At 38.1% G+C, this 27,094-nt stretch overlaps 1 protein-coding gene across 2 annotated transcripts in view; it reads right to left on the bottom strand.

Annotated features, from left to right (window-relative positions):
- UBE2G1 (ubiquitin conjugating enzyme E2 G1) overlaps positions 1 to 27,094 on the bottom strand; it is a 130,268-nt gene that overhangs the window by 24,749 nt on the left and 78,425 nt on the right. For both annotated transcript variants that reach the window (XM_023731135.1, XM_004376122.2), the window contains exons 2-3: positions 17,838 to 17,940; positions 8,702 to 8,799 (exon numbers count right to left, since the gene is read on the bottom strand). In XM_023731135.1, the coding sequence (XP_023586903.1) occupies positions 8,702 to 8,799; positions 17,838 to 17,940 (201 nt within the window). The remainder of the gene's footprint in view (positions 1 to 8,701; positions 8,800 to 17,837; positions 17,941 to 27,094) is intronic.

The raw sequence follows: 27,094 nt of genomic DNA, 5'->3' as shown, positions 1-27,094 counted from the left end.
CTTATTCCATTTAGCTTTTTAATTCATTATGCTGTTTGGTGTAAAAACAAAATTTCTGTATCTCCTCGTAAATAGCTAGCCAACAGTTTCAGCATCAGTTACTGAAAATAAAACACATCTCTTCCAACTTAAAACTAATCTAACCTGAACAATGCATATCCTTCTATTTCCTTTCTCTTGAAGCCATGCATGCAAAATTATGAAAAATGGATTTACCCTCATCTTCTCTACTTTCTCATTAATTTTACCTTATAAGAAACTGGCTGCTGCCCCCTTCCAGGACACTGTGACTGTTCTCACAAAGTGGTCTGGGTAACATATTCACCTGGGTACTTTCATCTATCTTAAAATCAACCCTCCTGGGCCAAGACAATTAATACTATTGACAACACCTTCCTGGACACATTTTCCTCCCTTGGCTTCCGTGACACCCTTCTTTACTCAGGTTCTTGAATCATTCATTCTTAGTTACTTTCTAGTTTTCCTTTTCTTGGTCTGACTTTTTATGTTATCCTAATCTCCAACATTAATCATCTTTTCCCTGGGTAAATTAACTCATTCACTGTATCAAAATGTTACCTGTTATCTTGATGCCAAGGACTCCCAAGGCCCTGAGCTCACTGCTGAGCTCTGGACTAGTTTTATCTAATAACCTATCTGGATGTGGCAAGTATACCTCAAGAAAAACAAGTACAAAACTGAATCTATCTAAGCCAAAGCTAATCTTTATAATAATTTTTGTAACAGCTTTATAGAGATATAATTCATATACCATATAACTCAGTAATCTGAAGTATATAATTTAGTAGTTTCAAGTGTGTTCACAGAGTTGTACAGCCATTACCACAATCAATTTAGCCACCCTAAAAAGAAATCCCATAACCATTAGCAATCATATCCTACCTCCCACCTCAACCTTAACAAACTACTAACCTACTTTCTGTCTCTAAAGATGTATAAAGTTTTGGATATTTCACATTTATGAAATTATACATTATGTTGTCTTTTGTGACTGGCTTTTTTCACTAAGCGTAATGTTTGCAGGATTCATCCATGTTATATTCGTCATTATTTAATTTCTTTTTACTGCCAAATAATAATCCATTGTATAGATATACCATATTTTGCTTATCCATTCATCAGTTGGTGGATATTTCTGTTGGTTCCACTTTTTTAGCACTTATGAATAATAATGCTATGAATGTTTGCGTATAAGTTTTGAGCAGACATATATTTTCAACTTTCTTGGGTATATACCTACTGTTCTGCATTGAATTATGTCTCCCAAAGATATGTCTTGTAAATCCTAACACTTCTCTGCCTGTGGTTATAATATCATTTGGGAATGGGTTGTCTTTGTTATGTTAATTAGAGAGGATTAGTGTAGGGTGTGCCCTGAGTCAATCTCTTTTGAGATATAAGAGACTAAACAAGCAAGCTAGAGAAGTAGAGATGGGTGAAGAGAGATGCGAAGCCGCACAGATTGCTCAGGAGCAGAAGCTGAAAGAAAACAAGGACCTTCTTCCAGAGCCAATAGAGACAGAAAGCCTTCCCCTAGAGCTGGCAACCTGAATGCAGACTTCTAGCCTCCTAAATGGTGAGAAAATAAATTTGTTTGTTAAAGCCATCCACTTGTGGTATTTCTGATAGCAGTACTAGACAACTAGGACAGAATTTGGTGCTGGAAGACGGGGGTGCTGATCTAACAGATACCTAATATGTAGAAGCAGTTTTAGAACAGGGTAATGGGTAGAGTCTGGAAGAGTTTAAAGGTGTCTACTAGTAAATTATGGCAAAGATGTCACTTTGAGGACTAAGGTGCTCCTGACCCAAGCCATGGTATTTTCAAACGTCTTATATGCATACAAAAGCTGGACAATGAATAAGAAGACCAAAGAAGAATTGATGCCTTTGAATTATGGTGTTGGTGAAGAATACTGAATATACCACGGACTGCCAGAAGAACAAACAAATCTGTCTTGGAAGAAGCACAGCCAGAATGCTCCTTAGAAGCGAGGATGGTGAAACTTCACTGCACGTATTTTGGACATGTTACCAGGAGGGATTAGTCCCTGGAGAAGGACATCATGCTTGTAAAGTAGAGGGTCAGTGAAAAAGAGGAGGACCCTCAATGAGATGGACTGACACAGCGGCTGCGACAATGGGCTCAAGCACATCAGTGACTGTGAGGATGGTGCAGGACCAAGCAGTGTTTCGTTCTGTTGTACACAGGGTCGCTATGAGTTGGAACTGACTCGGCAGCACCTAGCAACAACAACAACAGTACTAAAAGCCTAGATTGCCTTGAAGAGACTGTTGGTAGAATTATGGACATCAAAGGCAATTCTGGTGAGGGCTCAGAAGGAAGTGAGGAGAGCTACAGAGAAAGTCTCTATCATTTTAGAGAATACATATGGCACCAGCAACAGAATGTTGCTAGAAATGTGGGTGTTAAATTGCTTCTGGTAAGGCTTTAAAAGAAAATGATGAATATGTGATTAAACAATAGAGGAAGGGAGATGCTTTTTATGCAGTGGTAAGGAACTTGTCTGAATTATGTTCAAATGTTTGATGGAAGGCAGAACTTGTAAGTGATGAACTTTCATATCTGGCTGCAGAAATTTCTAAGCCGGATTTTAAAGGGGCTGTGTGGTTTCTCCTTGTCTCTTTTAGTACAATACGAGAGGAAAGAGATGGACACAAAAATGAACTGTGCAAAATGAAAACAGAGCTTAAAGATCTGGAAAATTCTGTTGTACAAACTAAGGACACATGTTCTAAGATGTTCACCAAGAACATGGTTACACAATCTTTTGTTAAAGAGATTAAGCTTGTGACTGATGGATCTAACTACCAGAGCAGAAAATATACCAGCTTAGACTGAAGGGGATAGAGAAAGAATGACAAGGAAGAACTCATCTGCCTTTTGGAATTCTACAAGCAGGAAGCAGGCCAAATGAGCTGCATCTCTTGTCCTCCAAGAAAAGAGAAGGACCACCCCCGGAGCAGCTCGGAGATCAGCAGAACTGTTGGAAGGAAAACAGGAAGCAGGACCTTCTCGGTTTCAAAGGGTGGGGCCAGTCTCCTGGATCTCAAAGGGTGGGGCCACAGCTTCCTAGGTTTCAAAGAGGCAGATCTTCACCAACTTGGTTCTGGAGTGTGGGGCAGCCGTAGGGTGTGCCAGGGTATAGGGCCTCCACCCAAAGCTGGGAGTGGGAGGGCTGCCATGTGCAAGGAGCAGAAAAATGGGACCTGCCAGGGCTGAGGTGGTGGGGTCACCACTCAGATGGACTAGGAGAATGGGGCTACCTAAAGCCAAGGGAGCCAAGTTGCCACCCCAGAGGGCCTGGAAGGTGGAGCTGAAGCCCAGGGACAAGGGGCCTCCACCCAGAATCCAGAGGGCATGACTAACACCTAAGGTCTGGGGGGTGAGGCCATTCCCCAGATGGTCCCAAAGAAAAGAGGTTTATATTCAAGCCTTGAGAGCTAATGTTAATTGTTCTGCTGGGTTTTGGACTTGCTTGGTGCCTGTTATCCTTTCTTTCCCTCCAATTTCTCCCACGTGTAATGAAACTGTCTACCTTGTGCCTGTTCCACCATCATACTTCAGTGGCAGATAACTTGTATTCTAGATTTCACAGGTTCACACATGAGGAATTTTGCCCAAGGATGGAATATACCTAAAGTCTCACCCATATTTGATTTAGGTGCCTCAAAAGATGACAGTTTGGACTTGGAGTAGATTTAAGACTTTTGTAATGATTTAACAAGGGTAAATGTGTTTTGCATGTAGCAAGGACATGAATTTTTGGGGGTCAAAAGGTGGAATGTTATGGATTGAGTTGTGTCCCCCAAAAAATATGTGTTGTAAATCCTAACTTCTATGCCTGTGGTTATAATCCCATTTGTGAATGGGCTGTCTTTGTTATGTTAATTGACAGGATTAGTGTAGGGTGTGTCTTGAGTCAATCTTTTTTGAAATATAAAACAGATTAAATAAGCAAGCTAGAGAAGTAGAAATAGGGGGAAGAAAGATGCCAAGCCACATGAAGACCACCCAAGAGCAGAAACTAAAAAGAAAAAGACCTTCCTCCAGAGCGGAAGGAGAGAGAAAGCCTTCCCCTAGAGCTGGCATCCTGAATTTGGACTTCTAGCCTTCTAAACTGTGAGAAAATTAATTTGTTTGTTAAAGCCACCTACTTGTGGTATTTCTGTTATAACAGCACTATATAACTAAGACACCTACCTAGACAAGAATTGCTGGATCATATGGTAACTATGTTTAACCTTTAGAGGAACTGCCAGATAGTTTTCCAAAGATGCTGCACCATTTTACATTCTTACAATTGATGAGCTGTGTATGAGGGTTCTGATTTCTCTACATCCTCAAAATCTTGTTATCATGTCTTTTTGATCATAGCCATCCTAGTGGGTGTGAAGTGGTATCTCATTGTGATTTTGATTATATAATGGTATTTTTCATTGTGGCAAAATATACGTAACATAAAATTTACCATTTTAACCAGTTTTGAGTATACAATTCTGCAGCATTAAGTACATTCACAATGTTGTCTAGCCATTACTACTATTTCCAAATCTTCTTTTATCATCCCAAACAAAAACTCTGTATCCATTAGAGAGAGAGAGAGAAAGATGTCACTGGGTCAACTTCGACTCACCGCAATTTTATGTACAGCAGAATAAAATGTTGCCAATCTTGCATCATCCTCACGATCACAGGCATGTTCGAGCCCCTTGCTGCAGCTACTAAGCAAATCTATCTCATTAAAGACGTTCCTTACTCTTGCTAGCCCGCTACTTCACCAAACATGATCTCCTCCAGCAACTGATCTCTCCTGATGACATGTCCAAGGCAACTGTGTCCCACAATGTTCTACTGTGGCGTGTAAGTACAAGTAAACTGCCTTTCTTCCTAGTTTGTCTTAGTTTGGAAGTGCCACTAAAACCTGTCCACCATGGCTTCCAGCATAACAGCAGCATGCAAGCCACCACACTATGACAAACTTATAGACGGGTGATGGCATTAAACAATAATTCCCCATTACTCCCTACTCCCAGTCCCTGGTAACTTCTATTCTACTTTCTTTCTTCATGAATTTGCCTATTCTAGATACTGCACGTAAGTGGAATTATACAATATTGGTCCTTTTGTGTCTAGCTTATTTCACTTAGCATAATATCTTCAAGGTTCATCCATGTTACAACATGTATCAGACTTTCAATTCTTTTTAAAGCTGCATAATATTCCATTGTATGTACATACCACATTTTGTTCATCCGTTCATCCACTGATGAACACTTGGGTTGTTTCCAACTCTTGGCTACTATGAATAATGTTGCAATGAACACACACACTGGTGTAAAAGTATCTGAGTCCCTGCTTTCAAGTCTTTGGGGTATATACCTAGGAGTAGAATTGTTGGGTCATATGGTAATTCTATGCTTAACTTTTGAGGAATCACCACACTGTGTTCCACAATGGCTGTGCCACTTTACATTTCCACCAGCAATAGATGGAAGTTCTAATTTCTCCACATCCTAGCCAATACTTGTTATTTTGATAATAGGCATCCTAGTAGGTGTGAAGTGGTATCTCATTGTGATTTTGATTTGCATTTCCCTAATAACTAATGATGAGCACCTTTTCATGTGTTTATTGGCCATTTGTGTATCTTCTTCGGAAAAAGGTCTATTCAAGTCTTTTGCCTACTTTTTATTGGGTTGTTTGCTTTTCTATTGATGAGTTGTAAAAGTTCTTTATATATTCTGGACATTAATCTCTTATTAGATGTATGATTTGCAAATATTTTCTCCCATTCTGTGGGTTGTCTTTTTACTCTCGATAGTGTCTTTTGATGGACAAATTTTTCAATTTTGATAAAGTCCAATTTTTCTATTACTGCCTGTGCTTTTAGTGTCATATCTAAGAATCCACTGCCATACCCAAAAGATCACAAAGCTTTTCTATGTCTTCTTCTAAGAGTTTTGTAGTTTTAGCTCTTAGATTTAGGTCTTGGATCAATTTTGAGTTGATTTTTTTTATATGGAATACAGCAACAGTGGAGCCCTGGTGGCACAGTGGTTAAGAGCTGTGACGTGCTAACCAAAAAAATGCCGGAAGTTGGAATCCACCAGCTGCTCCTTGAAAACCCTGTGGGGCAGTTCTAGTCTGTCCTACAGGGTTGCTCTGTGTCAGAATCGACTTGACAGCAATGGGTTTTTTGTATGGTAACAGTTCAATTTCATTCTTTTGCATGTGGCTATCCAGTTTTCCCAGCACCCTTTATTGAAAAGACTGTCCTTTCTCCCACTAAACAGGCTTGGCATCTTTGCCGAAAATCAACAGACCACATATGTGATCTATAATTATTTGTTAAATGCCCAGTCAATCTTAAATTGTTTCCTCTCCAATAACAGTCACATCTGGTAGTCAACAGGTGAGAATAACTACATTTTCCTTCCTGCCACTACTCTTAGTTCAAGCTTTCATTGTCTCTTACCCAGATGATTGATAAAATCCTCTATCTATCTCTTGGCTATCATTCTGCTTCACCTTCCATTCCTTCCTCCACGAGTGTAGTCTTTCTAGAAGGGAAATATAATCAAGATGAACCCACTATACAGCTTTAAAACCCATTAATGTAATGAGTCCCCACTGTCTAAAGAACAAAGTTCGAGTCAGGCATGTTCATCATTCAAAATTCTATTCAAGAATCATATTCTTTAATGATCATTCCCTGACACTGTCTTCTATGCCATCAAAATACTTTACACCTGTATCACTACATATCACAATTTCATTGTTACGCTTATATGTCCATCTCTCCTTTATATACACCATAACATCCTTATAAAAAGGGATCATAACTCATTAATCATCTTTGTACCTCCAGTGCCTAGCAGATGCTCCAAAGCTTGCTTACCCACGTTTTCCTCCATTCCTATTTAAGAATGGGTTTTCATGCCTTCCTAATTCTAACTCTTGCTGTATTTGCCATCCCTGCCCATCACCTCCTTGGGTATCCTTTCTTCACAAAATTACTCCTTCTTTCAAATAAACTCTTAATTATTCCCTTCTCTAATGCCTTCTCCCTTGTCGCCTCCAAAACGAAAAGTCTCTTCAACCTTTAAAAAAAAACTCATTTCAATTCGCTATCTCCTTAAACTACTTAGGCCATTGCTACTCTTCCTCTTAACAGAAGGGAAATCTCATGTACTTGCTTATATATATATGCTGTCATTTAATTTTCACAAATAGGAGAAATTCAGGCTCAAAGAGGCTTTGTCTAGAATTACAATCTTCTTTTGAAATAGCTTTAAAAAGACTGCCTATCACACACAGCAAGTTATTCCAAGTGAAGGCAAAAGAAACTGCCTAAGAACAGATGGAAGAGGCTGATGTGGCCAGTTCATGCATCCATATAGCATGCAGATCTATAGTTAATGGATTCTACCACAATTACATTGTCAAAGATATTTTTTCCCCATCTTACTGGTAGAAAAAATAATTATTTATGTCTTCTACGGTCACTGCTATCTTAGAGGCAATAAAATATGGTAGCTCCTTTGGTTCCCAATAGTTTTCCATTTGTCAATTCCAGTCTTTCATAATTCCCATCTGTTTTTTAAGTTATTGGATTCTATTACTATATTCCATATCCTTCTGATAAATCCTTATTTAATGTATCATTCATTTATTACTCTCACTGATTTTTGCTTAAACTAATAAATAAATGGGCTTCTCTTCCTCAATCCAAAATCTTGAATATCAATAGCAGAATGTCATAGTCAAAATAGTTAGAAAAGAAATCCTTTCAAGCTCTATCATAGAAAATAAGGCCAAAAGTTCAGGAAGACTATGTATAAACACAGCTTATCTAGCCTGACCTTTGGCTAGCATAGAAGAGGGAGTCAGGGAATTCTTACAGAATATGATTCTTGAACAGAATTCTGAATGATGAATATGCCTGGCTTGAACTTTGTTCTTTACGCAGCGGGGACTCATTGCATTAATGGGTTTTAAAGCTGTACAGTAGGTTCATCTTGATTACACTTCCCCTCTAGAAGTGGATTTTAAATGGTAGCTCATCTTTGGGTAAAAAAAAGTCAATGTCACCATTTCATGCACAGCAGCAGTACTGGATGCTTTATAAGTCTAAAAAATGCCATATGCTATCTCATTTGACCCTATCAGTCACCTTATGAGGTAGGTGGGACATTCCTTTTTAACAACTAAGAATATAAAGTTAAGGGTTACCGACTGTCTAAAAGTTAAGAAGAAATACATGTCAAAAATCTATGTTTAATGACTTCTATGTTCTTTGGGTTTGATTTTGGTTATGTTCTTTGTAATAGCCAATGAGGCACCTAATACCTTGGAAATTATCTCCTCAGTTACAGGAGTTCCATGAATGCAGAGTATCACCCAGCAACCGTCTCCGTTTTGTAACATCATGAGTCTCAAAAAGGGTTTAAAACTAAGTAAATAAATAAAAAATCATACTTTTCCATAAATTTCTGTTACTACATCTCTTTTAAAGGATCTAGCATAAGGTCATGATCTTAGTACAAAAATTCCAATGCAGTATCATTGAGAACTACATTTTCCTTGCTGACCTTGAAAACTTTAGTGACAGGCCATCATATTTGCAAATATAAAAGGAAAACTAGATATACTTACCATTTGGATGCCAGATTTCTGTAATGAATTTCATTTTTGGAGGCCGAAGGGGATAATCTTTTGGGAAAGTGAGATGAGCCTTAAAAACACCACCTTCACTGGAAAAAGAAACAAAAACAAGTTCTCGCCTATAAATTCCTGCTTATAAGCAGACAATTATTAACACAAGAGTGGTAGCACTAACACTAAAAATGAAGTACATAAATAACCTGGATTCCAAGCAGTTACTCAAATACTCAGTTTAATAAGCTGTCATACTTATTAAACTCTCCTTACTAAACTCTCAAGAGAGCTAGTAAAATGAAGGAGTTTCTAAAAAGACATTCAGATCCGATCACATTACTGCCACGCTACAAACCTCTCCATCATTTCCCACTGCATGAGAACAAAATTCACAAGGCTTAACACTGCCCACAAGGCTCAGGCTATTTCTGCCCACAAGGCTCAGGCTATTTCTCCATGCTGCTCTCAAACCACCACTCTATTCCAGCCAGTCTTCTTACAGTTCCTCAAACATACCAAGCTTTCTCACCTTTTGCACATTTTGTTGTCCTCCATCTGGGATAAGATACGCTGACTGTCCATTCATCCATGTATTTTTCCATTTAATCATTTAATAAATATTTATTCAGCACTTACGTGTCAGGCACTGGGAGAACAGTAGTCAACAAAATATAAAGTCTCTGGACTTAAGGTGTTTACATTCTAGTGACTCTCCAAAGCAGTGCTGTCCAAAAGAATGCTCTCCAAAAGAATGTTCTGCAATGTTGGAAATGTTCTATATATACACTGTCCCATACAATAGCTACTAGCCACTTGACATATGGCCATTGCAACTGACAAACTGAATTTTTAACTTTATTTAATTTTAATATCCACATGTGGCTAGCAACTACTGCACTGGACAGTGCATTTCCAGAGCACTGCCATCTAATTAGAAACTGTTCTTGGTACTAGCCATTTCCTGTTTGAAACATCCTTTTCTCATCTTCGGATCATTATTCAGAACCAAGCTTAAATATTATCTACTGAGAAAGATTTTACTTGAATATCCAATCTAAACTAACCACTAGGTCCCTCTATCACACTGACCTCTTTTAATTTCTTTATTGCAACAGCAATTCTCACAGCAGATTCTTTTATTGTTCAGTGTAGGCTCCATTAGAGCATGGTATATGATCACAGTTTATTTCAGATCAGTGAGAAATGGAATTTAAATGGTAGCTCATCTTTGAGTAAAAAAAAAAAAAAAAAATTCAATGTCATTCACTGAACAAATAACATTCAGTACCTAGCATCCTAGTATGTGCTAATCACTATTCTAGGTAACAGGATTCAGCAGTGAACAAGACCTTAAGAGATTACTGGTTTCATGGAGTTCACATTCTAGAGGCAGAAGGAAAGTATCGAGCAAAATATCAGTAATAAGTACTATCATAGAATGATATAAGCAATCTATTGTTAAATGACAAAAGTATCTATAAAACATCTATTTGTCTTTAAGAAAAATAAGTAAGGGTATGTTTGTGTACAAAAAGAAAAATATCTAGAAACATGACACCAATACATAATGATGCACTGTTGAGTGTAGAATTATGGGATCTTTTACACTTTCTGCTTTGTACATTTCAATACAGTCTGAATGTTTAACAAGTAAACATTACTTTTTATTTCCTTTTCTAATCGTAAAAACAAGATTATAGTGGGGAAATTAAGATTTAAAAAAGAGAGGTAGATCAACGATACCAGATACTTCTGAATACTTAGGAAAGGCACTGACTTGGAATGTAAAAAGTTGTTGGCCTTGATAATACAATTTTGGTAGAAGCAACAAGAAAAAGATGGTAAAGGATTAAAGAAAGAATAGGGTGACAAAGCTCCAAGGAAGAAAGACATGGCAATCTGCTTCCATAAAGATTACAACCTAGGAAACCCTATAGGGCAGTTCTACTCTGTCATATGGGGTCACTATGAGTCAGAAATCAACTCAATGGCACCCAACAAGAGAGCCTGACCATGAAAAAGAAAGAACATCATTCCTTTCACACAGGAAGAAGAACAGATTGAATGTAGTACAGATATCCAAAGGTAGAAAGAAAAAATTGACAAAGTATATGCCTGTCTTATGCCCTTGATTTTCATAATTTATGAGGTTATCTACTGAAGGGGAAAAAACTGGAAGGCTTAAGGGAAATGGAGTCTGGAATAGCTATTATGAGAAGTGCATTACATTGATAAGTCTGTATCTTCTCAGTCTGTTATCCCAACTGGGTAAGTTAGAGTCAAAACTGCTCTTAGGGTATATTAATTACATGGACTAGTTTTTGAGACTGAGCCTGCAAAATCAATTTAGTAAGTCACTAGCCAAGTTTTGTTTTTGTTTTTGTTTTTTTTAAGACACAAAAAATAGAATATAAAACATGGGAACAGTTTGTTTCAGTTATATAACCTGCATACATATTTCTATTCATTAATCTACATACATACAGGACACATGCATTGGGTCATGAAGTAAAATATTTTTTATTATGGCTGTGGTTAAAAAAAAAGTTTGAAAGAAAGCCACAAATTTAGAACACAGTGATGAAATCTATATAAAAGAGTAACAAAACAGCTGCCACAAAGCCCATACACTATTCTACTGGTAAAGCTATTCCTTGATAATATTAACTTAGCTTTCCTAAGTCTCTTTAATTTTAATTAATTAGAGCCATTCAAAACTTTCATATTAGGTGACCGGAATCTCCATCACGAAAAATGCCTTATTCCTTTAAATTGTTTTCAATCTTTAAAACATCAATCAAATTTAATTAATAGGGTCGCGCTAAAGGCTTAAAGCACACAATTTTCACTCTACCTGAAATGCCCTCACCCACTCTGAACCAACCATGCTATTCCTTGTAGTTTTTTCTCCTATCTGTGGACCCCTCATCTTCCATTTTACCTGTTGGAAATCCTGTTTTGTTTTTTAAATGTCTAGCTTGGTAGGGCCCAACCAGTGGGTGCAAACTTCAGTAAACAGCCAAGTTAGCAAAGAGAAACCCAAAAACCCACAGGGCACAAAAAACTATAGATTAAACATTAACATGTCACATATTCGGTATTTTTTTTCAAATATACAAAGATGCTATTGTGATAAGCAAAATGAAAGTTTATTAAAAAGTATCAATGAATTCAAAATACCGTTTCTTCCATTATATATTTTCTTCATCAACAGATACTAATAGTACAATTACTAGCATGATGTTAAAAAGAGGTATGCAACCAAAAGTTTCATATCTGAAAAGACTAGGAAATTTAGATCTAGCTCATTCTTCCATGAGACCTCCCTGTTTTTGTTTGAAATTATAAAAATATTAAAAGGATCAGATCCTATTATTCTGCTTTGTCAGATTCTATCATTCTGCTGCACTTATTTAAACAATATACTGAATGCTGTCTTCTGAAACTTTGCTCAACTTTGTACTTTAATACATACCCCTGTTAGTATGTGTCTCTCGTTCATTTTACTTGCCACATTCTACAACTGATCCGTTACTCTGATATTTGATTGCTTCCAATTTTTTTGCTATTATAAACAACAAAACATTGAACATTTCCTAGGCATAGGGTTTTTACCATAGAAATTAAACTGCAAAGACCAAGTTTAAGTATTTGTTCATTCACACAAGTAATAAAAGTAGTAGAGTTAGGGAGCTAAACAAAGGCAGTCCCCAAAACCCATATTCTTAAGCACTACATTATGAACGACATGGCATTGCCATTGATCACTCCATTTGTAAGCAATTCAGGCACTAGGTTCCTTTCAGATTATAGTGCTTGTGGCTCTAATAAACAGAACTGTAAAAGAATTTTCTAACTGTAAAAGATGTTAATCAGAGAGCTTGATTTAGACAACTCTTCATTTTCCGTATCTACGCAAGGTAAGGAGATATTACAAAACACATACATATAACCTTAAGATTCTGCAAAATTTTCACACTATTGCCAGTGGTAAGAAACAAAATAAAACATACTTCTGGAGTAAACTAGCCATCAGTAATAAAAGGGGAATAAGAGAATTTTTTTTAAAAGTGTTTATTAACTAACAAAATTTGTAATTATACAGTGTATCCAGGTTTCCTAAACTTTCTTTAAAACCTACTACTCCTACCTTAAATTTTTATTTCTGTGGATATTGGTGGCTATCCACACTGCTTGATAAAAAGTAGTTTAAAAATAGCAGGTATATCATACCAGTTTCAGAATGCACACTTCAAAGAAAGACAGCCTCAAGAATCTATGCTTAACAGTACTAGATAGATTCATTAACGGAAAGAACAGTAATCAGTATTTAATACTGTCTAAAGATTAGTAAATAATTAAATTAATATTCATGGCACCTATCAGTCTCAAAGCGACACTTGAATGTACCAGTTATTCATTACATAGTTTGCAAAGAGTATGGAGTGCCCTCTAGTGAGTAAATGAAGGCTACTGGTGTCATCATGAAATATGACACCAGCTCTTAAAGAATTCTAGTACAGTATTATTTCTGTTATTATATAAATGATCTAATTATTAAGTGGTAAATTAATCACATAGATGTAGGTATTATCTAATCCATCTTAACTTACTTTCAATCTGTATCTCCTCCCATCCCACTGCCAGCCTCTCTGACTTCCCTTCACATGCAGTTATGCAGCTGGTGAGTTTGAACCACTGACCTTTCAGGTAGCAGCAGACCACTTTAACCACTGTGCCACCAGGGCTCCATTTAAACTTAAGTCACTCCCAATAGCACTCTTCAAACAACTGCAAGATGGCCTCTACTTTCTTCACTCCACTGAAATTACTACAAAAACACCACTAACTTCCTTACTATTAAATCAACAAACATTTTTTAAGCATTGTATTAAGTACTTGATTCTTGGCAGCATTTTAAAAGACTTACCTCTATAAAACCTTTCCTCTCCTCATTTTTCATGTACATTTCTGATTACTTTCCTCTGCCTCTTCCTTAAACAATGGTGTTTCTCAGGGTCCTGCCCTAGACGCATGCTCTATTTCCTGAGCAAAGGCTGCTGATCAGTCGGCCATGACCAGCCCCCAACTCCAAGTCCATTTTTTATACTATAGACAAAGATTTATTTTGAAATAACTTATTATTAAAAACATATTTTTCTTGCAGAAATAAAACACAAGTAAACCGACAAAATAAATTCCATACTCACAAAGTTATGATACTTAGTAATCTAATGCATACTCTAAAATATACATCTAACTGTGAACTCCTAATTTAAAATTCCTCAATGGTTGCACCTTGTCCTCAGCACACAGAATAAATCCAAACTCTTTAATAATATATATAATAAACTTCATCACCTAGGCCCCAACTCCCTATCCAACCTCATTTCTTGAAATTCTTTGTACTTCCTTCACTGAACGGCCATACCCCTTGCTCCATCTCTTATTTTCCAGGCCCTGTGTGTACAACAACAAAAAAAAAAAAACCAACCCGTTGCCCGAGTCAATTCCAACTCACAGCTACCTTACATGACAGAGTAGAATGCCCCACAGGCTTTCCAAGGAGTGGTTAGTGGATTCAAACTTCCGACCTTTTGGTTAGCAGCTGTAGCTCGCCGTAGCTCTTAACCACCGTGCCACCAGGGCTTCTGTGTGTACAGAGCTCTCCCTTTAATCCCATCTTCCCTTCCACTTCCCCCCAACTTCTCACTGCCACTGCCAGATTATCTGTCTAGTTATCTCTTACTCTAGCTGTAGATACTGTGATTGATAGCTCAAAATCTGTTACACCCCAAAATAATTAATCTAAGCCAACTGTAGTGATCTCACTCATCTTGCCAGTTACTAGGTGAGGAACGAGCAGATTCTGACAAATGAGACAAGAGGCAGAATCTGCTGGAGAGCTTCCAGGAAAAAAAGGTTTTCGCAGTCCCTAAGGAAAACATAAAACACATGAGACTACCTTCTCTTCTTCCTTTGGGTGATGTTCTCAACTGCTCAAAACTGCTGCAACCATTTTACTACCAGTCTAAAGACAACAAATTTATTTTCTAAGCCAGTTAAAGTCAGATTTCTGTTATTTTTAGCTAAAAGCATTCAAACTGGTAACAATAATTACTAACTCTTCAGTTCCCACTTAGACATCCTTTCCTCTAGGAAAAATTCCCTGACACATTCAAAATCTGCCACACTCCAATGTTCTCATTGCACCTATGCCTATATTCATCATGGGTGTTTTATCAGAGTTTTCTAAGTGACTATGCAGTAATCTGTTTTGCAAACTAAAGTGTAAGTTCTTTGGGAGCAGCGACTAGTTAATTCAAGGTCTTGTTCCCAGCATCTAGCATGAGAGTACTCAAAAAATACTGGAGAACTAAATGAATGAGTAGTGATATAAAAACAGCTTGGGGGCAGTGTCTGACCTCCTCCAATCCCCCAAGGGGGAAGGAGAACTAAGATCAACAGTGCAAGGCTGACTCCTATGAGGTGGAGGCCTGGCCCTCGGTCTCGGCCCAAAGGAACTCAGCTTTCTCTCTCCATGGGTCGGGAAGCCCACCACACCTCCTACTGCCAAGTCTCTGCTGTTGGGCTCTCCTTCCTTGGTGGTGGTGGGCTCCTCCTCTCTGCTCTGGAATTGGCTCTCTTTTAAGGCAAAACTGACGAATTTCCTTGATAGGCCACAATTACCCTATCACACAATCACCTGGGTGGAGTTACAAGACCATGGCTAGAAAGGCCACACACAAAAGTAATTAATCGAACAGCAAGTGTAACTGCCAATTCCAAAGTACTTGCTTCAATTTTGCGACCATTCTAAGAAAAACTGCCAAAAGGAAAAAGTCCTAGGCTTAATAAATCTTAATCTTTCTCTTTTTTGAGGGCTTTAAAAACAATTTTGCAACTTTTGGCACATGAACTTTAGAAAAGATCCTTAATAAAAAGGAATCATGTTCAAGTAATTTTGGATTATTATGCCTGTCAACTGCTTTAAGGCTTCATTATGTCAAAAGTATGAAATGAAGCTACAGCCCAGGTGCCACAAGCACTCTAATCAGGAAGGCACCATGAGAAAGTGGCCACAAGTTTTCTCATCAGCAAATACACATGGCAGAAGCAGCTGCCACATACGCTTCTGCTATCTCCATCACAAATTAATAGCCAACACATTTTAAAATGTATACTGAATGTCAGAAATGGATTTTTATTGGCAAAAGAATGACCTGTTAATAGCATGATGAGTATTAAAAATTGGTCTCTTTGATGATGCTAAAGGCATAAAATAAAAATAGACTAGCTAATAATATTTAGAGATATTCTACACCATTGCATGAAACAAGTGTAAAAGTGAGACCCTTAAGAGATAGAGCTCGACTGGATCCCTAACCAGTCTTCTATACAAACATCAATTCAGGAGAATTTCTCTCATTTTTCTCATACATACTCTAGGGGTAATAAGATTCTATCACCGGAATGTTTCTGTGTCTCCCCTGAGTAAATCTTTTGTGCAAGGTGTTATGGTTGAAAAACCTAGGGGAATAGACCTGAACTTCAACAGGGTCATAGACTAGGTTGTTATCTATAGTTTGGTGCAGCAGAATTTGGTAAGAAATGTGCTTTCAAATAATACTTAGGTTGTGGAGGAATACCTCTAGGCTACTGTTATCTACCCAAAAACCTTAAACATTGTGGAATGACCAAACTGAGTTATCTCAGTTTGCAACAACTGCCAAAGCAAACACACCATTGGGAACTACATCAGCAAGAATCTGACTGGCAATAGTTGTGACAAAGCATAAATCATTCTTCCAGACTACAGATAACCAAGAAAACATCCACAATACAGCTCAGCCCTGTATGTTTCAGTTTATCCTAGTATAGATGCAGCGCTTTATTTTCTTCTCTATCAGTCGGTTTATTGGGGGGGGGGGGGTGCAGCATGTAACATCTTAGAAAACCTAAAAGGATAAAAAAATGTTTGATGCATCCAAATCCTTGCCTACTTAGTTATTATCAACGACCAAGGTTGAGTGAGGTAGTACCCAAGAAACAAACAGAGATCTAGATCTTTCCCTGCTATCACTCAGTTGTATGGCTTTTGAGAAAATCACTTCATTTTTTCCCCGAATACTTGCTCAATTCCTATAAAAAGTAGGGAATGTATTACTGGTTTTGAACTTGTACTAGTCACTAACAGCAGGAATTCATAATGCTTCTTAAAAAGCATTAAATACTAGTAAATATAAGTGCTCTGCAAATAATCTGAGCAGAAAATAAGATTGTGGTCTTTGAATCTAAAAATATATTACATGAAATATTTAAGAAATTCCATCTCTTTTTTTCTACTGTTCTTTGATACCACTACATTCTGTTGTCTATCTTTAAAAATTATTGATTTAACAACTTGTAGTCAGTTCAAAGATTATTTTGTGTCCTAAAAATCACTTTACAAACTGGGAAAAGGTAACCATTAATTAGTTCATTGTAGGGTCAAAATACCTTGGTTCTGATCAGTATTCTGTGGGAACCCGATAAGAGAACCACTAAAATAGAAGATCTCACAAGTTCTCTCCAGTCATCTTAAGACACGTGTGTACAATATGTTCTGTATGAAAATCTCTCTGAAATATGTAATGCTATGCTTTAATTAAACTGATGAAGTGCTAGGAATGGTAAAGCCTTGCTTCCTTAAAATGACAAGTGTTCTGTTTGGAGGTCAAGGCACAGCAGACACAAGGGAAGGGAGGAGGGAGAGATGTTTCAATACAGAATTTTCTTTTCTATTGGCCTATCAGTCAAAACTAATCTCCTCATTTCTGGAATATACAAGTAAAAAAAAAAAAATTATTTATCTATAACTTCACCTTCAGACAGCTTTTCTGTAATAAATTTATTCCAGGTATCAAGACTAACTGAATTTCTGAAACTACTACATATTTAGGAAAGTAATAAGTTTTAGACATTACAGCTTGAAGCAGAACACAAAAACCCTAGACATAATCAAATTCAATACAAATGGTAATGAACAGTCATTTCACCTCCTTTCTAAAAAATAATTACATTTCAGTTTGTTAAAAGTTTATATTTCAATTAATTAAAAGAGGTATACTTTAAGGAATTCCACTATACTTACTAAAGCGTATCTGGAGGACCAATAATGAGGACTTCCCACCGATAAAGATCATTGTCATCTATTAAACCAGCTGAAAAACCTTCCACTGGATTTTTGTTGAGTTCTGTGGAAAAAGAAAAATCTGATCAAAACTTTTAAGCACATAATGTCACCCAACAGATAAATTATAGAATATGAGCACATGTTATAAATTCTAAACCATTAAATGGATATACCTTGCGAGGCAAAACGCTACCTGATATCCAAAACATTCACATTTCTCTAACACAAGGGAGTCACAGTTAAACTATCCAGAAGATCCGCTTCAACTGCCCTCTTGCTTCTACCATGGTTTCTAGCCAGGTTCTTACCATTCTAGGTAGCCCTATAGTGGCCTTTAAGAGAGCTTGTAAAAATGCATCCCCCAGAGATTCTGATTCAGAGGTGTTAAGAGGGAACCACAAATCAAACCAGTAGTTCTGGTAATTCTTATGCTGTAGTCTTCAGAGCATACTTTAAGAAACACTGACAAAGTGCCTAATATTTTTTCACTGGAATCTGCAGAGCTTACCCAACCTTCATTTATACCACTATCCATATGTGTATCTATTTTTAATGCACCCTCTGTAGTCCTGACGATACTTGTCTACAGTTGGTGTTCACGTGTGGCCCATAAGACTCTGAGCACAGAGAGAACAGAGAGAGACCCCTTGTGTCCTGCCCGTGTGTGTTGACTGCTCTGCCCACCACAGATTCTAACACAGAGGAGTGGTTTAATTACAATGACTGGTGCCCTACAGGAATGGCAGTGGCATCGTGAGCTTTTCCTCTTCTAGCAGGAGTGCCCTGGCATGGGTGGAGGATGATGGGGATGGGGGACAAGACCACAGGCAAGAGACTCGTGACAGTGAAGTCAGGGGACAGAGGCCAAACTGGATCCTTAGAGGAACAGGTGTACTGAGGTTAACAGTTCCCGGAGTGAGACACAGGGGTTAATAAAGTAATGACCTACTGATGGTAGGCAGGTAATGTGTGGATTTTTTAACAGCTCTGTTGTTGTTGTTAGGTTGTTAAGTATTGTCAATTCTTTCCGACTCACAGATACCCTATGTACAACAGAACGAAACACTGCCTGGTCCTGTGCCAACCTCACAATTGTTATGTTTGAGCCCATTGTTGCAGCCACTGTGTCAATCCATCTCATCCAGGGTCTTCCACTTTCTCAATGACCTTCTATCTTACAGAGCATGATGTCCTCCAGGCAATGGTCCCTCCCGAATGTCCGAAGTATGTGAAACAAAGTCTCGCCATCCTCACCTCCAAGGAGCATTCTGGCTGTACTTCTTCCGAGACAGACTTGTTCGTTCTTTTGGCAGTCTGTGGTATATTCAATATTCTTCGCCAATACCATAATTCAAAGGCCTCAATTCTTCTTCAGTCTTCCTTACTCACTGTCCAGCTTTCGCATGCATATGAGGTGACTGAAAATATCATGGCTTGGGTCAGGTGCACCTTAGTCCTCAAAGTGACACGTTTGCTTTTCAACACTTTAAAGAGCTGTTTTGCAACAGATCTGCCCAATGCAATACACTTTTTGATTTCCTGACCATTGCTTCTATGAGTGCTGATTGCGGATCCAAGTAAAATGAAATCCTTGACAACTTCAATCTTTTCCCCGTTTATCATGATGTTGCTTCCTGGTCCAGTTGTGAGGATTTTTGTTTTATGTTGAGGTGTAATCCATACTGAAAGCTGTGGTCTTTATCTTCATCAGTAATTGCTTTAAGTACTCTTCACTTTCAGCAAGGAAGGTTGTGTCATCTGCATATCGCAGGTTATTAATGAGTCTCCCATCAAACCTGATGTGCTGTTTTTCTTCATATAGTCCAGCTTCTGGGATTATTTGCTCAGAATACGGATTGAGTAAGTATGGTGAGAGGATACAACCCTGACACACACCTTTCCTGACTTTAAACCATACAGCATTCTCTTGTTCTGTTCAAACAACTGCCTCTTGGTCTACGTACAGGTTCCGCATGAGCACAATTAAGTGCTCTGGAATTCCCATTCTTTGCAATGTTATCCATAATTTGTTATGATCCACACAATCGAATGCCTTTGCACAGTCAATAAAACACAGGTAAACATCTTTCTGGTATTCACTGCTTCCAGCCAAGATCCATCTGAAATCAGCAATGATATCCCATATTCCACGTCCTCTTCTGAATCCAGCTTGAATTTCTGGCAGTTCCTGGTTGATGTACAGCTGCAACTGCTTTTGAATGATCTTCAGCAAAATTTTACTTGTGTGTGATATTAATGATATTGTTTGATAACGTCCACATTCTGTTAGATCGCCTTTCTTTGGAAAGGGCACAAATACGGATCTCTTTCCGTCAATTGGCCAGGTAGCTGTCTTCCAAATTTCTTGGCATAAACAAGTGAGCACCTCTAATGCTGCTTGTTGAATAACACAAGAGGCATCAAAAGAAGATGGAAGGAACATACAGAGTCACTGTACCAAAAAGAACTGGTCAGTGTTCAACCATTTTAGGAGGCAGCAAAGAACCAATGGTACTGGAAGGAAGAAGTCCAAGCTGCACTGAAGGCATAGGCAAAAAACAAAGCTCCAGAAATTGACAGAATATCAACTGAGATGTTCCAACAAACAGATGCAGCTCTGGAGGTGCTCACTTGTCTATGCCAAGAAATGTGGAAGAAAACTACTTTAACAGCTTTATTAAGGTATAATTGACATTCCATGAATTGCACATATTTAAATATACAATTTGGTTAAGTACTGTTATATGTATACACTTATGAAACCATCACCACAATCATGATAGTGAAACATAAATATTTATCATCAACAAAAATATTACTTGATTTACCTACCAGGGGAACTAAGTGCTGATTAGCTCAAAATGGAAAATGGAGACAAAGCACATACAAGTGGTGAGAGCAGTTCAGAAAGGACTTCCTTTAGAAAAGGTCTGTAATTCTCACATAATTCCTGCTACCATTCTAAACGGGCTCAGTCTAATGATGAAAGTAAGTGTAATATAACTCAGAAAGCTATAAAAGACTGATAACTGAGAAGAAGGTAATTTTTTGAGGACTCAGAGGTAGTGTTATTTCAATAACTAGGACTTAATACTGCAACATGCCTGTGCAACACGGAGATAGCCAAAAGTAAAAGCTTATCTAAATGTGAATGGCTTCTTTACTCAAAATTTGAGAGGAAATTTTTTTATGAATCTACTATTTTTGCCTAACAGGCAAAGTAAACTGCTATAAATAACTCGTTTTAAATCAGTAACTTGTTTTAAACTTGCTGACTGAAAGAAGGCATATACAACAAAACACAAGAAATGCATTTTTACTTTTAAATAGCTATTCTAAAACATAAAAAAGGAGGTATGGAAAATGTAGACATTAAAATAGGAATTGCACTTTAATCTCATTATTTCATTTATGCGTGCAAACATTCCAGATATACTGGGCACTGGGAAAGAGCTGAATCAGAAACTAGTCAGACTTTTACTGTCAACTGGAGGATGGTATGGAACACAGATAATCACAAAATGGGCAGTTATTTTCTATACTGTTAACTCATTTCCAACTTTTTTAAAGATGAACACTATTATACTACACAGACCATTTTCTTCAACACTGTACACAAGAGTCTTGTGTAAAATTCTGTAACTTACCCAGAAATCACCTAGTTGCATTTTCCATCCAGTGGAGTTATGCAAGTCCAATGGAGGTACATAAATGTAAGTGGGTAAGTTCTGAAATTAGCATGTACAGTCAAAATTACCCTTTCAAAGTGCCTTTATGCTTCCCACAAAGTATATTATTGCTTTTTCATTTTTGCCAATACACTATAAATTCTCAAAATCTTTTGCATATTCTTTCCATGGTTTTCTGCTACAGGCATGATTGTGTCCACTACTTGCTTCACATAAGTAACGCAATTGCAGTGTTGAAGAACATCCAACATCTCACTTTTATAAAAGCTTCTGCCCCTAGCATAGACCCTCATAGGTTTAATACACCTGTATTAGGTAGATCATTACCATGCCTTCCTGCTCCATAAATGCTTCCTTCAAGGTCCAGTTCTAGTACCATCCTCCCTCCTCCATGAGGCCTTCCCTAATAATCTACCAAATAATAATCTTCCTTTGACTTCTACTGAACTCCTATTAATTTTACATTTAGTCTGAACTACATCATCTGGCACTCAACTATCATCAGCTCCTATATGCCAGAGAAGTAGGTAATTACAATGTGTAGTAAATGCTACAACAATCGTAATTTGGGGGAGAACAAAAGAAGGGCACATAACACAATCTTTAAGAGTCAGAAAAGGCTTCTAAAATGAAACATCTGAAATACGACAAAGGATTTTAGTAGGGGGAGGTGCAAGGTTTAGACAGAGGAGCATGTACAAAAGCTTGAAATATGGAGATCAGTATATGATTGAAACAAAGCAAGGGAGGGGTAGCTGAAACAAAACAGAATATCGGAAGCTGACAGCAAAGGGCCTTTAGAAGAAACCATGTAAGTCTGAACTTCACACAGAGGTCAATAATAAGCCTTTGAAGAGTTTTGTTGTTTTTTTAATACTATGGGATGACGTCATGAGATCTGTATTTTCAAAAACCAATCTTGCAGTGTGTGGAGGGTGACACAGAATAAGGTCGTGCTGAGGACAAATAAACCAAAAAAGGAGGGGACACTATTACAATAATACTGGAAAGTGTAAAACAGGGATATTTAGGAAATAAAATCAATCAACTGAACTGAACTTTGTGATACAGTGGTTAAAATAATAGGTCAAAAATGATGCACTATGCTCTGCTGTGTATATTCTCAACAATAAAAAAAAGATGCACAATTCCTCAAAGTTAAACACAGAATTACCATATGATCCAGCAATTCCACTCCTAGATATATACCCAAGAAAACTGAAAACATGTCCACACAGAAACTTGTACACAAATGTTTACAGCAACATAATTCAAACTAGTCAAAAGTGGAAATAACCCAAATGTCAATCAATGGATGAGTGGATAAACACATTGTGGTATACACATACAATGGAATATTATTCAGCCATAAAAAATGAGTGAAGTACTGATACATTCTACAACTGGGATGAATCTCCAAAACATTATGTTAAGTGAAAGAAGCCAGACACAAAAGGTTACATATTGTTATGATTCCTTTGATATGATATATCTAGAATAGGCAGATCCATATAGACTGAAAGCAGATTTAGAGGTTACTGGGGATGGGGAAGGGATGGGGTATGTTTTTATGGGGTGATGAAAAAGTTTTGCAACTAGAAAGATGTGGTGGCTGCACAACATTGTGAATTGTACTTTAAAATAGTTAATTGTGTGTTATGTGAATTTCACTTCAATTTTTAAGATAAACATGTTTCTGTGCAAAGTAACTCAGTGGGAGTCCGCTCACTCACTGAAGTGGGAAACATATGAGAAGGTGCTATTTGAGGAGCAAAGAGAAGAAACGATGACGGGTTTAGTTTTAAATGACTATGGGGCAAAAATATACTGTTTTAAAAAGAAATTTGGGATGGGAAGAAAAGAAATGTGGACTAAAGATAGAGACTTTAGGGTTATCAGAATACTGTTGACAAGACTGATGGCACTACCCAAGGATGAGTACAAATGTAAATTGTAGAAGAGCTACCTGAATGAAGTCTAGAGAACAACAATATTTTGGGGATATAAAACAAAAGGTTGCAAAGGCAACTGAGAAGGGTAAGCCAGAGAAATAGGAAGAAAACCGGAAAAAAGTTATATTTAACAAGCCGAAGAAGACACATTTCAAGGAAAAAGTAGCCAACAATGCTACACAAACCTGTTGCTGTCGATCCCGACTTATAGGGACCCTATAGGACAGAGTAGAATTGCTCCACAGGGTTTCCAAGGAGCAGCTAGTGGATTCGAACAGCCAACCTTTTGGTTAGCAGCCTGAGCTCTTAACCACTGTGCCACAAGGCTACATACTGCTCAGGAAAGAAAGGGTCTAAATTCAGTCTGAAGTCCCTGTGTGGTACAAATGGTTAATGTGTTTGGCTGCTAACCGAAAGGTTGGGAGTTCAAGACTACCCAGAGGTACCTCCTAGGAAAGTTCTGGCTGTCTTTTTCCCAAATATCAGCAAATAAAAACCCTATGGAACACAGCTCTACTGACACACGTGGGGTCGACATGAATTGGAGTTGACTCAATGGCAACTGATAGTAGATCGTAAATTCAGCCCACTGGGTTCAGTAATAAGGTGGCCAAGGCTGCTCTAGGCATAAGCAGTTTCAGTGTAATGGTAAGGCTTAGGCCATGCAGGCAACACTGAGTTAAAGGAAGACGAAGTGGAAAAAAACAAGTGGAAACTTTTGCTACAGCTTTGAGGGTGAATGGAAAAGTGCAGCAGCCACAAGTAGATGAAACTTAAGCAGGTTTTTTAGTAGGAGATGTGAAAGATGTTTAAACATGTGCACTTAAGTGCTGATGGTGATACCTCACACTACATTCAAATTCAGATGGATTGTAGATACGGTATAAGCAAGCAATAAAACATACATAAAATAAAATACAAAAAAAATTTATTAATCTAATCTTGAGTGGAGGTGGTTTTCCTAATAAGCAGGACAAAGAACTCAACAGTCACACTATACCACACAAAATATTTTAAATGCGATACAGCAATAAAGGTAAAATACAAATGACAGACTGAGAGAATACTGCAACGTAACGGGCAAAAGTCTAATACTCCTAGTACAAACAGAGCTGCTGTAAATCAAAAGAAAAAGGAAACATGGAAAGAGTACAAATAAGCAATAAGGGGTGGGGGTGGGAGAATGGAAATGGCTAACAAACACACAAACCTAGCCTGCTTAAGACAAATATTTATTCCAACAAGCATATTTGTGCTTGAGATTCTACTTATATGCCTAAGGTATTTGGCAGAAGCTTTGAAAGAGACAAACATACACATGTTTCCTGAATGATACTTGAAGAGACAATTAAGAGTTTTCCAAGGGCTAGAAAGTTTCCCACAAAAGTTATGAAAGCTAAAATACAAAATTTTAAAGTTCTAAAGCAGGCAAAACTAATCAGTAGTATTAGAAACAACAGACAACAATATTTTTCTTTTTGTTTATTTGGAGGGAAAGTAGGGTTAATATCTAGAAGGAGATATGAGAGAATTCTGGGGTATTGGTAATGACAGGGGCCCTGGTGGCACAGTGGTTAAGAGCTATGGCTGTTAACGAAAAGGTCAGCAGTTCGAATCCACCAGTCACTCCTTGGAAACCCTATGGAGCAGTTCACTCTGTGCTACAGGGTCGCTATGAGCTGGAATCAACTCGACGGCAGTGGGTTTGGTTTTCGTAATGACAAGCAGTACATAACATTTACGCGCTTTTCAGTATGAATACTATCTTAGGCTGGGTTCTCTAGAGGAACAAAACTAGTAAAGCACATACAGAGAGAGAGAAAGAGGATTGATTGATTTCAAGGAAATGGCTCACACTGCTGCAGAGCCTGGAAAGTCCCAAATCCACGGATCAGTCGTCAGGCTGGAGGCATCTCCTGACTCATGTGGTTGCAGGGGTTGATGAACCCCAAATCAGGAGATCAGATGGCAGGCTCCTAGCTCATGTCCCAAGAGGCTCCTAGCTCATGTCCCAAGAACCAGAGGTCAGAGGATGCACGATCAAGAGAGGACGAGCTACACCAGAAAATTCACATATATTGGATGCAGGCTACACCCCCAAGGAAACTGCCCTTTCAACTAATCAGCTGCTCAAATTTCATTGGCTGCCTCACATTAGATCACAAAATGGAAGATGATTACATAATGTCTGCCAAACCACTGAGAATCATGGCCTAGCCAAGATAACAAATGTTTTAGGCTAGGTTCTCTAGAGAAGCAAAATCAGTGATACATCTATATATACAGAGAGAGATTTAAAAAAAAAAAAGATATGTATCAAGAAAATGGCTCACGCGGCTGTAGAGGCTGGGAAGTCCCAAATCCATGGGTCAGGCTGGAGGCTTCTCCCAACTCGCATAGCTGCAAGGGGTTGGTGAACCCAAGACGAATCCCAAGATCGGCAGGCAAGCTGCTAGCTCAAGTCCCAAGAACCGGAGATCAGATGAACGGAAGCCAGCTGCAGGATCCAGCGAGCAAAAGCCAGCGAGCCTTACCAGAAAGTCCACCTATGTTTGATGCAGTCCACATCCCCTAGGCAAGTCCTTTTCCACTGATTAGTTATTCACAGCAGATCTCATCATGAAAGTGATTACATATTATACGACTGCCAAACTACATCACAATGCCAAACCACTGAGAATCACGGCCCAGTCAAGTTGACCCACAACCTTAACCATCACAGTCCATCCCTTGTGAACTTGGCACCTGTATACATCTCCTTAAACCATACATAACTGCTGAATAAAAACGACTATAAAGTCGTATTTGCACCTAAAGTGATACAACTAACAAATGTACAATGAAAACACGTTAGCCCCATTCACATCTTATATTTTATAGGGGAAGAAAACAAAAATATCTGGTGCACACATACAAGGAAGAAATACTCATAACAATTACAGTCCCCATTTCTGCAACTGGTCACACAGTCATAACGGGTATTTAGAACTACCACCTTCCACCACACATTCCGTAGTCCTTTGCCCTGACGAAGCATCTCAGCTGGACGTTGATTCTTTGCCTGGTGGGGTGACCTAAATCCTCATTCCTGAAGGGTCTGGGCCATTAGTAGTCATGTCAGAATTAGGTTGCTGTAGTTTTCCGTTGACTTTAATCATAGGGCATGGTAGTACTAAAAGATGTCATAAGGGATCTCCTGTATTCCAGACATACTCTTCTTTATCTCCATTATGTAACATCAATCTGATTTCCTCTTGGTAATAAGGATCAATTACACCAGCCAATATGGTAACTCCCTTCTTTGCCTGTTGATCCAAAGCATAAGGGGCCCAAAGTGGCCAGGTAGCATTCTTAACTTCCAGTTCAATGGAATCAGTAATGTGTCTCCAGATGGGAACATTCTTCCGTTTGGAACTAAGACCCCTAGACCCGCAGAACATAGGGTTACAGGGAGAGGAAGCAAAAATCTTGTGATATTAAAGTGAGAATAACAGCACAATTAGAAGAGCGTAGTCAATGTCACTTAAATGTGTATGTAAAAAAAAATTTTTAAATGGCGTATCTTTGGCTATGT

The sequence above is a fragment of the Trichechus manatus genome, unplaced genomic scaffold (genome assembly GCF_000243295.1).
Source record: "Trichechus manatus latirostris isolate Lorelei unplaced genomic scaffold, TriManLat1.0 scaffold00040, whole genome shotgun sequence".
Taxonomy (NCBI): domain Eukaryota; kingdom Metazoa; phylum Chordata; class Mammalia; order Sirenia; family Trichechidae; genus Trichechus; species Trichechus manatus.
This window is presented reverse-complemented; position numbering and strand designations above follow the sequence as displayed.